This window comes from Cryptotermes secundus, unplaced genomic scaffold (genome assembly GCF_002891405.2).
Source record: "Cryptotermes secundus unplaced genomic scaffold, Csec_1.0 scaffold633, whole genome shotgun sequence".
NCBI classification, from domain to species: Eukaryota; Metazoa; Arthropoda; class Insecta; order Blattodea; family Kalotermitidae; genus Cryptotermes; species Cryptotermes secundus.
Genome location: NW_019739220.1, coordinates 1,048,508 through 1,060,478, shown reverse-complemented (window position 1 = coordinate 1,060,478; position 11,971 = coordinate 1,048,508). Strand labels below are relative to the sequence as shown.

The 11,971-nt window shown below is 41.3% G+C and overlaps 1 protein-coding gene across 1 annotated transcript in view; it reads right to left on the bottom strand.

The window, feature by feature from the left end:
- LOC111871759 (alpha-tocopherol transfer protein-like) overlaps window positions 1-10,699 on the bottom strand; it is a 22,121-nt gene extending 11,422 nt beyond the window's left edge. Inside the window, exons 1-4 of the mRNA XM_023865068.2 lie at window positions 10,653-10,699; window positions 9,291-9,423; window positions 4,693-4,849; window positions 793-1,045 (exon numbers count right to left, since the gene is read on the bottom strand). Coding sequence (XP_023720836.1) covers window positions 793-1,045; window positions 4,693-4,849; window positions 9,291-9,408 — 528 coding nt within the window. The 5' untranslated portion in view covers window positions 9,409-9,423; window positions 10,653-10,699. The remainder of the gene's footprint in view (window positions 1-792; window positions 1,046-4,692; window positions 4,850-9,290; window positions 9,424-10,652) is intronic.
- Window positions 10,700-11,971: the final 1,272 nt, after the last annotated feature.

Here is an 11,971-nt window from a genome sequence, read left to right as displayed (position 1 = left end):
ATAATAATAATAATAATAATAATAAAGTAGGTATTGATTGGATTCATCTGGCTTAAGATAGGGACCAGTGGAGGGCTCTTGTGAACATGGTAATGAACCTTCGGGTTCCATAAAATCCTGGGAAATTCTTAAGTAGCTGCAGAATTGGCGGCTCATCCAGCAGGGCTCAGCTCCCTGAGTAAGTAAGTAAGTAATAATAAAGTTACATCCTTAGTTAGTTAGTTAGTTAGTTAGTTATTAGAGAGGGTGGGTTTCCCCATGCACTTAGACCTGTAGTGGTCCATTGTGCTTCCCTCTATGATTTGTACCAGCCTCTTACTCTCTGTTATCATTCATCTAGCTCCTTATGAATGACTTAATTTGTATTATCATGCAAAATTTTCATTGTTGAACTATTCACGATTCAAGGCGTCCTGGTACTAATGAATACAGAAATAACAGTAATACTGAGAATGAAGAATGCCGTCTTGTGGGATGTTGCGCCGTGTAGATATTGTGCAAACCGACATTTCGGAGGAAAATATCTACTGCACACTGCAGCCACTGCTCACCGCTTGCGGAATTTTTCTACCCTGAAGATGGAGGCGATACTTTCCTCCGAAACGTGGTTTACACAATATCTACACGGCACCACATCCTAGAAGACTGCATTCTTCATAGACACCGCCGTGAAAAACTCAAATCTTGAAGAGTAACACTGATTAATATAATTATTATATAGATTATGCGTCACGCGCATTTGATAACACTTCTCTAAGTAGCAGTGTAGAAAGCAATTTTACACACGAATACCTGAAGATATTCAGCATACAACTTCATGTATGAAATTTTGAGTTTCGTAATATGTCCCAAGCCACATCCTTTCGCGTCGAGCAGAAAAACGTATCCAGGAACCGTACCGGTCTCCAGCATGATGGCATCTTGCACCATGAAGTATGTCTTCAGAGCAGCTGAATGCGAGAACTTATTGGCGTCTGGGTCCGAGACGCGGACAGCCATCACCACGTTCCCGTGCTGGTCTCTCTTCGGAAGGTTAGCAAATTCACTGCAGAAGTAATAACGAAAAAGGTCGAGGTTTTAAAGATTTAAAATATTTTCTCGTGCCATGCATATTACATGGTGTAAATATTACGGCTTTCCATCAAGGAAATGATTTAAAATGTAAATAAACAGTAAGGAGGAATACTAGATTTTGGTCTCCTGTTACCATTAGCAACTTCTTACGCGGTATTAAAATCCAGAGGAACTTAACCTAATCTGCCGTGAAAGAAAGAAAGTCTCATAATTTGTTCTTCACCAAAATTATTAAAGCGATAGATTAATGGAATATGAGATGGACAGAGAGTGTAGGAAGCACAGAAGTGATAATTATATCGTACAATGTATTACTCGGAAAACCGGAGGCAAGAAGCCTACCTTAGGGACCTAGGCGCAGGTAGGTAAGATGATGTCGTTGATACAGACATTGAAGGAATGCAATAAACTGAATTTATTTCGCAGAGAATAGGTATCAGTGGCGGGTACCTGTAATTGCGGTAATTAAAAGTGTCTCCCACAAAAGACTACCCGATTTACTGTCACTTTCCCATAAAGGAGTGCGCTCCACGGAGGTAGTTCAGTAAATATTAAATTCGTAATGGTCAGACTAAATTACATTAACGTACTGGTTGTGAGGGGGGTATGCGGTAGCGTAGTTGGTTGAGGCACTATGCTACAAGCCGGAAGGTTGCGGGTTCGAGTCCTGATGAGGTGGCTCTTTTCAATTTAGCTAATCCTTCCATCCGCAATATAGCCCTAGGATCGACTCAGCCTCTAACAGGAATGAGTACCAGGAATCTTCCTGGGAGATAAAGGGCGGCCTGCGCGTAAGGCTGACAACCTCACTGCGATCTGTGAGTCGATTTTCTGGAAGACGTGAGGACCTCAACCCTGAAAACCTTATTGGCTTCCACGGCCTGTTACAGGGTTACCTTTACCTTTTACTGGTTATGAGGATCTCAGGGATGTGACTGGGAAGAGTATGGTCTTCTGGATTGTGACGCCTTTAATTCGAAGAGACCCCGACGTTTCGTAGGAACGTATGTTCTCCATGTTCCTACTGGAAGAGTAACCTAAATAAGAAACCAGAAGGAGGTGACTCGTCTCTGAACTACAAAGTGTTAAACCCCCTATTTGTAGGAACGTATACTAAATATATGCCTTCATATTGTCACGGTTTAGGGGTGTGACTGTAGGCGGGTTTTCAATTTCTGAATGGATTTATTGACCACTTACACACACGACTCAGAAATACAAGCACTTATAACGCTATCGCTGATACACACACTTAACTAAGAGCAAACTTCTCAGTCTGTTTTACTAGTCGTTTCCTGGCAATCGATTCTAACAATGGAGATTCGTCAGTTTCTGTGCTCACGCCGTTTTCCGCTGGCTAACAATCCGTAACTGAAGTGTGAACTGTACTGTAGCGCCATTTCTTCTCAGCCTCATTTGCGGTGATCAACTGAACTCATTGCACCAATTTTCTTGGTTATAATATCTCAGCACGGACCACATAGTAAACATTGTTCTTCCGTTGTTGCGTGCGTATCCGTTGCTGCGGGAACGTATTGTAACGTGTTTTGCGTTACTGATCCCACTTCTGACACCAGTTGTCGCGTATCGGGCGTATATCGCGACAAATAAGTTCACGCCGTATTTTATATAGCGAATTTTATTTCACACTCGCTCTTACAATCACCCAAATTACAGATTTACGATTACTGCTATCTGCAGTATCACAAATAGTACACTCCAAATGCCACACTAGAACTGACTGGTAGCTGCTGGACTCGCTGACTGACTCAGTACAACTCACTACAACTACAACAACTCACTGTATAGCCTTCGCTGCGCCTCATGTAGCCTCGATCGGACCATATGGAAAACGGCCGCGTAATAGGCACCCTTTTTGCCTGGCGCTGTGTTGCTATGTAACGCTAGCGGAGGTAACCGCTGTTACTATCGTAACGTCGCCGCTGTTGACTCGCGTTGCCTAGCGACCGCGATATCCCTCGGTGACGTCACCGCGGAGGGGAGTGGCGGGGCGGGAACTCGCCTATTACCGTAAGAACGCGAGCGTTACGCCACCGCCACGCACCGCTGGGGAGGTAGGGGTCAACATGTCACAGTATTTACCGAGACTTTTCCTAGAAACGGTCGATGTTTATTCGCCCTATCTCGCATCGTTGCCTAGCAACGGCTGTACATGCTACAATGTTCTGCCCACCCACATATCGACCATGTAACTATTCGTCCTCGTGTATCAGTGTTCAATTATATAGAAAGAAAAATAGAAGAGTATTCTGAAAGTAACATTTGTACATCAGAATTTGAATAATTATAAATATTGGGAAACAGGAAAACGTTCTGCGGAGAACATTTCTAACCGATAAACGTGATACAGTCATTCATTCATAAGTAATCTGTCAGTAATCTGTCTTCAAATGACAGTATCCTCTTCTGTCCCCAAGGTCATCCAGCATCTTCTTACGTCTTCTTCCTCGTCTTCTTGTCACTTCTATCCGCCCCTCTATCTTTCCTTCAATAACTTCTTTTAGAAGGCAGTTTCTGCGTAAAACATGACCAATCCAATTAGCCTTCCGTTTTCTTATTTCGTGTAGGATATTCCTCTGCTCACTGACTCTAATTAACACTTCTTCATTTCTCACATAATCGGTCCAAATGATCTTCTCCATCCTTCTCCAACACAACATTCGAAACTTTCAAGATGTTTCCGATCTACTGCCCTAAGTGTCCATGTTTCAGCCCCATACAGAGCTATGTTCCAAATATAGCATTTTACTAGTTTCTTCCTCAAATTGAAGTCCAATTTGCTGGTAAAGAGATTCTTCTTCTTGCTAAATGCAGCTTTTGCCATGGCAATCCTAGATTTAATTTCACTAGTACACCTTGCATCATCTGTTAACAAGCTGCCCAAACGTGATACAGCGAAAGAAATTGAGGACAGAACAAAGTTCTGAAGAAACTATTTGGACATGCGAAAAATGAGTCGATCTGGCGAAAAGTAAATAGAACAAAATTGTGGTGAGAATGTTCAGAGAAAAGATATATTCCATTTATCCTAGACGAACGAGGGTACGCGGTAGCGTAGTGGTTAAGGTACTATGCTACAAGCCGGAAGGTAGCGGGTTCAAGTCCCGATGAGGTCATTGGATATTTTTCAATTGACCTAATCCTTCCGGCCGCAGTAGGCCCTGGGGTTTACTCAGCCTCTAACAGAAATGAGTACCAGGAATTAATTAAATAATTTTCCTGGGGAGTAAAGCGCGGCCGGCGCGTAAGGCTGACAACCTTACCGCCATCTTTGAGCCGATTGTCTAGATAATGTGGGAACCACAACGCCTCACAACCCTATGGGCCTTCATGGCCTCTTACACGGATAGCTTTAATTTTTTACTTACTTATCCTAGACGTTCAAAACTTGCTGTGGGCATGTCTTTCATTGCTCTTCCGTTGTCTTGTAATGTTTCCAAAGATCTGGGAGACAATTTCTTTTGTAAATGACTATCCTCTCGTCATCGTCACGTATCTAAACGTCGAATCCGGCTAAAACGCTATTTGCTTTTTTATTTGTATGACGTCGAATACCTAACCTCCGCAGAGAACTGCTCACTTAAAGAGTGCACTTACAATATGGACAGATTTCTCTGCACTTCCTCTCCTTTAGGATCCCTGTTCCCAAATATTTCCGGTGAATGTGTGCGGATGGTGTAATACGTCTCAATAACTTGTTTGCAGTCCTCCAGGCGGTGCTGACAGCAGTGTAGAAACAGGATCAGTTGTTCGTCTGTCAAAACAATTCGAAACAGCTGATGATCGAACTATTCACATGACAGATTACGGTCAAAATATAAAATAAATTCTTGTAAACTTTCTGTAGGTAGACATCAGGAGAAAGTATCATTATCTTTAAATAAATTTCTCTTAGCTTGTGACGATAATTCTTTTGCATTTGTAGTTGTCACATAAGCCTGTCACAGTAACCGAGCGGTCTAAGGCATGAACTGTCATCGCTCTTACGGACGCTGGGATCTTGTGTTCGAATCTCAATCAAGGCATGGATGTTTGGTGTGTATGTATGCGTTTTCTTTTCTGTTTGTGTTGTCCTGTACATAGGTAGCGGCCTTATGATGGGCTGATCACTCGTCCAAGGAGTCCTACCGTCGGTGAAAAATGATTACGGAAATAAATAAGAGGCCTGGGCCCTGAATTGGTTGGTAAAACCGTTGGAAAGAATTGTCACATAAAGAATTTTTTAAGTTTCTGAGACTGGTGAAATTAACTTACTGCAGGGAATCCCTCAAGAGTCACAAGGATTCCGCGAAACACAGGTTACGAATTAGTGCAATAGGTGACAATTGCAAGGGTCCATTATTTTGAAGGGAAACTTTCACCAAATTAAATGCCCTGTAAGACTGTAAAATAAGGTTAAAACGCCGTGTGATGCAACATGACTAAGAGACTGAAGTGACATTTCGTTTGGCAGGATGGAAGTTGAGAATTTCTCTTCGCCAAGAAGTCTTGATCGGTTCCCTGGTCAAAGGGGCCTGATTTGCACTTGATACCATGTGGCCCTCTCTCGGGAAGTACAAGTAGCTGTAGGCCTGTACTTTCCATCATCTGTTCTTGAGGTTACGAAGTCGAGTAACTTTAATTTCCTCCCCTACGTTTATTGTTTCCTATATTTTTCCAGGAAGACTAAGATATAGATGGGAGGACAATATTAAAATGGATCTTAGAGAGATAGGATCGGATGTTATGGATTGGTTTGATTTGGCTCAAGATAGGGACCAGTAGAGGACTCTTGTGAACACGGAAATGACGGGCTCCATAAAATGCTGGGAAGTTCTTGAATAGCTGCACAATTGATGGCTTCTCAAGAAGGGCTCAGCTCCATGAGTGATGGTGATGACGTTTATTCTTTCCTGGGTTGGTTACATGAACCTTTAAAGCATGAAATTCACTTAATTTTGTATTGTAAATTCAATTTACGCCTTCATTAAAACATGCATCTTGTCCGTTACAAATATCAGTCGGTTATTGATAATATTATATTTAAGAATCCTGTTACACTCACACAATATATGAGACAAACTCCGTCTTAAGTGCAACAATTTACTTGTAGTTCTTTCTTCTTTCCTTCCTCTACACTACATGCTTCCGCCCTAAATGGCCATCATCAGGTGTATATTTAGGCCATTTAGGGCCGAAACATGTAGTGTAGAGGAAGGAAAGAAGAAAGAACTACAAGTAAATTGTTGCACTTAAGACGGAGTTTGTCTCATATATACGGTTATTGATGTTTAGAAAATACTGCACTGGTTACTTTGAGAAACAACCAGTCTAAATGCGTAAATGAGAACCGTGTACTGAAACTTGAATTACTGGACATTTAGACTGGTGATGTACATAGTTACCATTATTTTCTGTAGTGAACTATGGGGTTTCCTTTAGTATATTTCAGAAGGGTGTGTATAAGTTATGTATCTTAAAGCAGAATAATTGCGCTACTTTTGCACGACGTACATGAACTGAACTTCTCTGTCTGTCCATAAGTACGTACATTTCATGTTGAGAAATGCTTATTGCGTTGTGATCAAATTTGCTACTAGAGGACAATAGAAGGTGTTATGAGGACATTTCGAGTTTCGTAATGGTCTGCATTATAGAAGTTAGTGCTATGCGAAGAACGCGCGTGGAAACACTGTATCCTCCGGACTCATATCTTGTTCTTTAAATACTTTAGCGTGTAGGATTAAATTTTACTTATTCTTAACATCAGTGAGTAAATATTTTAATTTCTATAAATTATACTTATACTCTCCGTACTAAGTTCAAGTTTCTTAATTCAACAGTTGTTTGGCCAGTTTAATTTTCTGATTAGTATATATTATTGAAGTTCCTACTCCTACACCTTAAGGTTTTATAATTTCAATTAATATTCGACTTGTCCCTGCAAATCGACGATTCGATCCATCGATACTCCAATAATATGTCTACACACCAAAACAACCAGCATTCCCCGGTCAATCGGTGATGGTTATATTTAGAAGCTTAGTCACTTCGACCAGCCATTCTGGTAGTCTCGTAGTGTCATCTTATGAATGTTCGCTACTTTTCTTCATATTTTGTAGCTTTGAATAATATTAGTGAAATTATGGGCCCTACCAGGAAAAACAAAGGAAAAATTGGTTTCGTTAAATAACGAATCGCTAATCGTCGAATTCTCATGGAACCAATTAACGTCAATTAATGGGTGATGACAGCATAGATTATGTGTGTCGACTTACATTTATTTCAATATCCCTTCAGCAAAGCTTATTTAAATGATCAGTACCAGTTATTATTCATTTCCTTCCGGTAGGTTATTCACCAGTTTCAGTACGATCTTGATATGTATTTTCTCCAGCAACAAAATATAAAGTTAAAGTAAGAAGTGGTGCAGACGTAAGAGAGCCCCTCGATTTGTTGAGTCAGAAATTGTTCTCCTTTGTATTTAATTGAATATTTATTAATAAATCAAGGCGAAAATGAATACTTTTGAGGTGGAAGCGACACATGACTACCTCGAGTGCCGATATAGTTCAGTCAGTATAGCGACATGCTACAGGCTGGACGATACTGGGTTCGATTCCCAGCAGGGTCAAGAAATATTTCTCCTCTCCACATTATTCAGACCGTTCGTGAATCCCACGCAGCCTCTTATCCAAAGATTACCGGAGGGTCTTTCCCTGGGGACGAAGCAGCCGGAGCATAAAGCTGACCACTCACCTCCGTGTAGTGCCGAAGTGAAGAATTATGCAGATCTACCTCCATTTCCCACACGTCTTCATGGCCCGGTGCTCAATTGATTAAGTACATGAACAACAGCGGTTAGTCGCTGGCTTCCCACAGCGGCGGCCCGGATTCGATCTCGGGTCTTGTGAAGTGGGATTTGTGATGGACAAAGTGGCGCTGGGGCGGGTTTTCTCCGAGTACTTCGGTTTCCCTTTCCAATCTTCATTCCACCAAATTCTCCATCATCATAATCACCGGAGGCAGGCTACAATAGGCCAATCAGTGGCCGCCGTGCCGAGTGGACCCAGTTGGACTCCACGCCCACCAAGCGAATTTAAATTTAATTTTTTATCTTTTTCATCTTATTGTGTTAGTTCTTGGAAATATACTATTACGCAACAGTGTGAAAGTAAATGTTCTTATAATGAGAAACAACATGGCAGTTTCACAGCATATAAAAGATTGATCCACTGAGAATCTTGCTCTAGTAAGGCGATGTATTTTGTTTCACAGTATAAGATCGCATAAACGTATTGACTACGGCTACTACCGCAGTTATGCTCCTTGTCGAAACTCCACGAAACGCTCTGTTAGATTCAGCGAGGTGGCTGGGTGTGCCATATGGCCACAATAACAATGGGTATGTTGAAGGAATGTCTCGGGGATAGGATCATTCCGAATTAACTGTGATCGCCATATTCCCCAGAACCAACAACCACTAACATTTTTGAGGGATTCTCTTGAAGAAAGCGAGTTTTGAAACAGCTGGAAGAAACAAAACAGCAGAAAGGGAATAAAGAAAATATCGCCCGCAGTAACACGGTGGGAACTGTTACGCGTGGCCACCGAAAGAGGGCCGGAAGGTTTCGTGCAGTTATTCGGCAAGACATGAGTACAATTCCACGATTTCTTGCGAAAGTTTAGTTATGAGATGCAATATTTTCTGTGTGGTACGATTTTAAATTGGTTGTTTAGTATACTTTGCTGTCCAGATTATGGTAATAATTGCCCAACCATTTTATGTGAAATTTCGTACAGACATGGAACATCTACGTACATGTGAACTTTTCTGGGTAAAAGATAAAGTCGTTATGATCATATACCAAATCATGCGGCGGTAATTGGGAGACGATGTAAAACTTAAGGTCTAGACTAAATTTAATGGACTAGTTAGCTTCACACTCTACCCAGTTTATCCCCGTGTAAGGAGTTCCTGGTGTTCAGTGGATACTTAGTTGGGTAAGTCATACTGCCTGTGTGGTCTTGTGCAAGGGCAAAATCCCTGTTCCTGTCGGTAATCGAATATTAAAGGCGTGGGTCGTATCCGGATTACTGGCTATGCTGCACTCATTCCATCAATACTGTATGTAACAAATTCGGAGAGGATAAGCAATTTTAAGGGTACATTTGGCAAAATTAATATAGCAGAAAATAATGATTTTTCTAGTAACCTCTAATTCCATTTGGCAGGTGAGGCTGCTTCGATATCCAGTATCTAAGATGTTCGATGTTTTCTCTCTTCAAGTTTGAATTCTTGAAGAACTCTTCTTCGGCCGTTATTGGTGACATATTACACCTAATGGACTGAATTCAACACACTTAAATAACATGCCAAACCACAAGTCCACTTTCAACTTGTTATAAACTTATATATTAGAACATACTCGACTCAGTCGAGCTGATAATATCGATACATGCTGTGCTCTACCGTAGCACATTATTTCTTGAGCAGTGTTTAATTTTTAGTTAATTTCCTTCGCACCAAAATTTTCAGTATCACGTTTTCTCAGCCAGAGACGTTAGCGAAACCGGACCCAATAAAATGTACGTGTATTGTGACGTCACGCCTGAAAGCCGGAAGAATGGAACCAGAGCCAGACGTCCGTTGATGTGCAAAGACTAAACAAACCCCGTGGCTTTAGTCCGCAAGCGAAATATACCGACTGAACGACCGCCGCTTCTCGGCGAAGTTATTGCCAACTTTTAGCTGATAGAAAGTGTCACGTGGTCAGCGCAACGAATCCCCACGGACGTTAATTTCGGTTCTCTACACCGGAGCTCCTATTTTCATGAAATAGCTCCTCAATTATCCTCAAGAGACTGAGCAGACCCCGTTCCAGTCCCAGTGCTTCTCAGAAAATATGGTAGCCCCGGGAATCGAACCCGAACCTCTGGATCTGTAGCCAGGAACTGTGACCACTAGACCACAGAGGCTGTCTGATCAAAGACTAATAAACACTAATTTTCCGTTACAATGGCTAGTTAAAATACGTTTCCGCAGCAACGAATACGCTGGTATAAAGCTTTTGCCGGGGATTGTCACGCATTGCTGTGGTAATGAGTCATAATTAGTCGTACTGGATTGTAGAAGACTCGAGAGCAGTCTGAGATTCAGACAACAGTGATAGATTCGTTATCAAGAAGGAGTTCAATGTGAGAGCTTGTACAATCCACCGTAATTGTAAAGTAGTGCCAATAAATCCAGTCATGAGATCTAGAACCCAAATTTTTTCCTCACGCTAACCCCTTACACGTGTATATATATATATTTTGTGTGTGTGATATCGAGACCCACACGTTTCTATAAACCCCGGAATAGCACCGGTGAGGTAGAGACCGTAATATTTAGGCTGGCTGTACCGTTATTAATGATGTCCTGTGTTAAGGGTCTAAAACTGGGGACGCAGACAGTTTGGTGATACTAATAAAAGAATCTCCAATTAGTAACACATTTCTTGTAACACTGTTAACTATGTAGTTAATGACTGGCTTTGCAGTTGTAATGAAAGTAAATTATTGGCCGTGTTACGTACCTCTGCAGAGTGGCCCTGAACAACGTGGACTGCTCTCTGGCTGCTGAGTAGATAGTGACTTCACTGTGCATATACTTGTTGAAGCTGAATCTTGCTTACCTTCATTTGCTTTACAGCTTTTTCTGGTCGCAGTGATACGATGTGATACGTTGAGCATCCGTAGTACCCTTTCATAAAGGCGATTGCGTCAGTAGCGTGTTCGGAAAGAAAAAGAAATCGCCTCGCTGGACTGAAGGGAACGTTTCCTAGTACAGGTTTGCATTCGCTCCTCGGTTACAGTAAACACATCAGAATGGTGGAAATTACTTGACGAGGAACTACATGTTTTTATTGATACTTACGTATTTTGGGGTGGGGGGGTGATGGTTCAAGTAATGCGATGGACGATTCGGAACTTATGAATGCGTAAAAATCACAAAATAGATAACTTACAGTCCAGTGCGACACACAAGTTCACCACACTTCGGCCTTCACTCGCCTTACATGTTTCGATTCAATAGAATCATCTTCAGAGGCGCACCAGTACGAGCAGGAAACACTGTCACATAAGATTTGACGTTATGCACTAAGGTTATAAATAGAGCTCACTGTATCACAATTTGCCCTTTGCATTCAAGTTGACGTGTAGATTTACATAAGATGTTGTTTCGTTTAGGCGTCTTTTCTTGGTATTCGATTTGAATTTCCCACTGCAATGTGATGTTTACTTTTCTTAAAATAGCTTCCTTATGTATTTAAATTGTGTTAAAATTCTTTTGTGTTTAAAAAAGTTAGTTATTATGTTAAAATCGTGAACCAACATTGGGTCATGTTGCTGTTTCTCCGGACGGTAGGAGATGTCGATATTTCTCTGCGTTGTGTGTTCTTATTGTTAGTTGTGTAGTATACGTGCGTGCTGTGTCGTATGTACATAGAAATAGGCACCAAACAGAGATTAAATCTGCTACGGTCATATGCATCACACATTAAATTAAGCATTAAACGTTAAATCCTTTAATACTGGCCTTCAATTAATTGTTATCTATATTCTGTTTTACATCATAAACTTGCAACTGATATTCGAGAGGGCATAAATAACCATTGGATCTTAAACGTCTTATAAATACTCGAATATGACGTAGTATAAATGAATATCGCTGTAAGACTGGATGGATGCGTTTGTGTGTACATCTCTCGTTACTGAAAGTCCTTGTGTGAAGCGCCGTCCCTCTTTGGCTGTATTGTTTGCTTTGCTCAATCTATGTCCAGTTTCTTGAACGATCCTTCGACGCCGAACANTACTACGGAAAGTGCTACAGTGCGAAGCTTGAAGCCTGAGT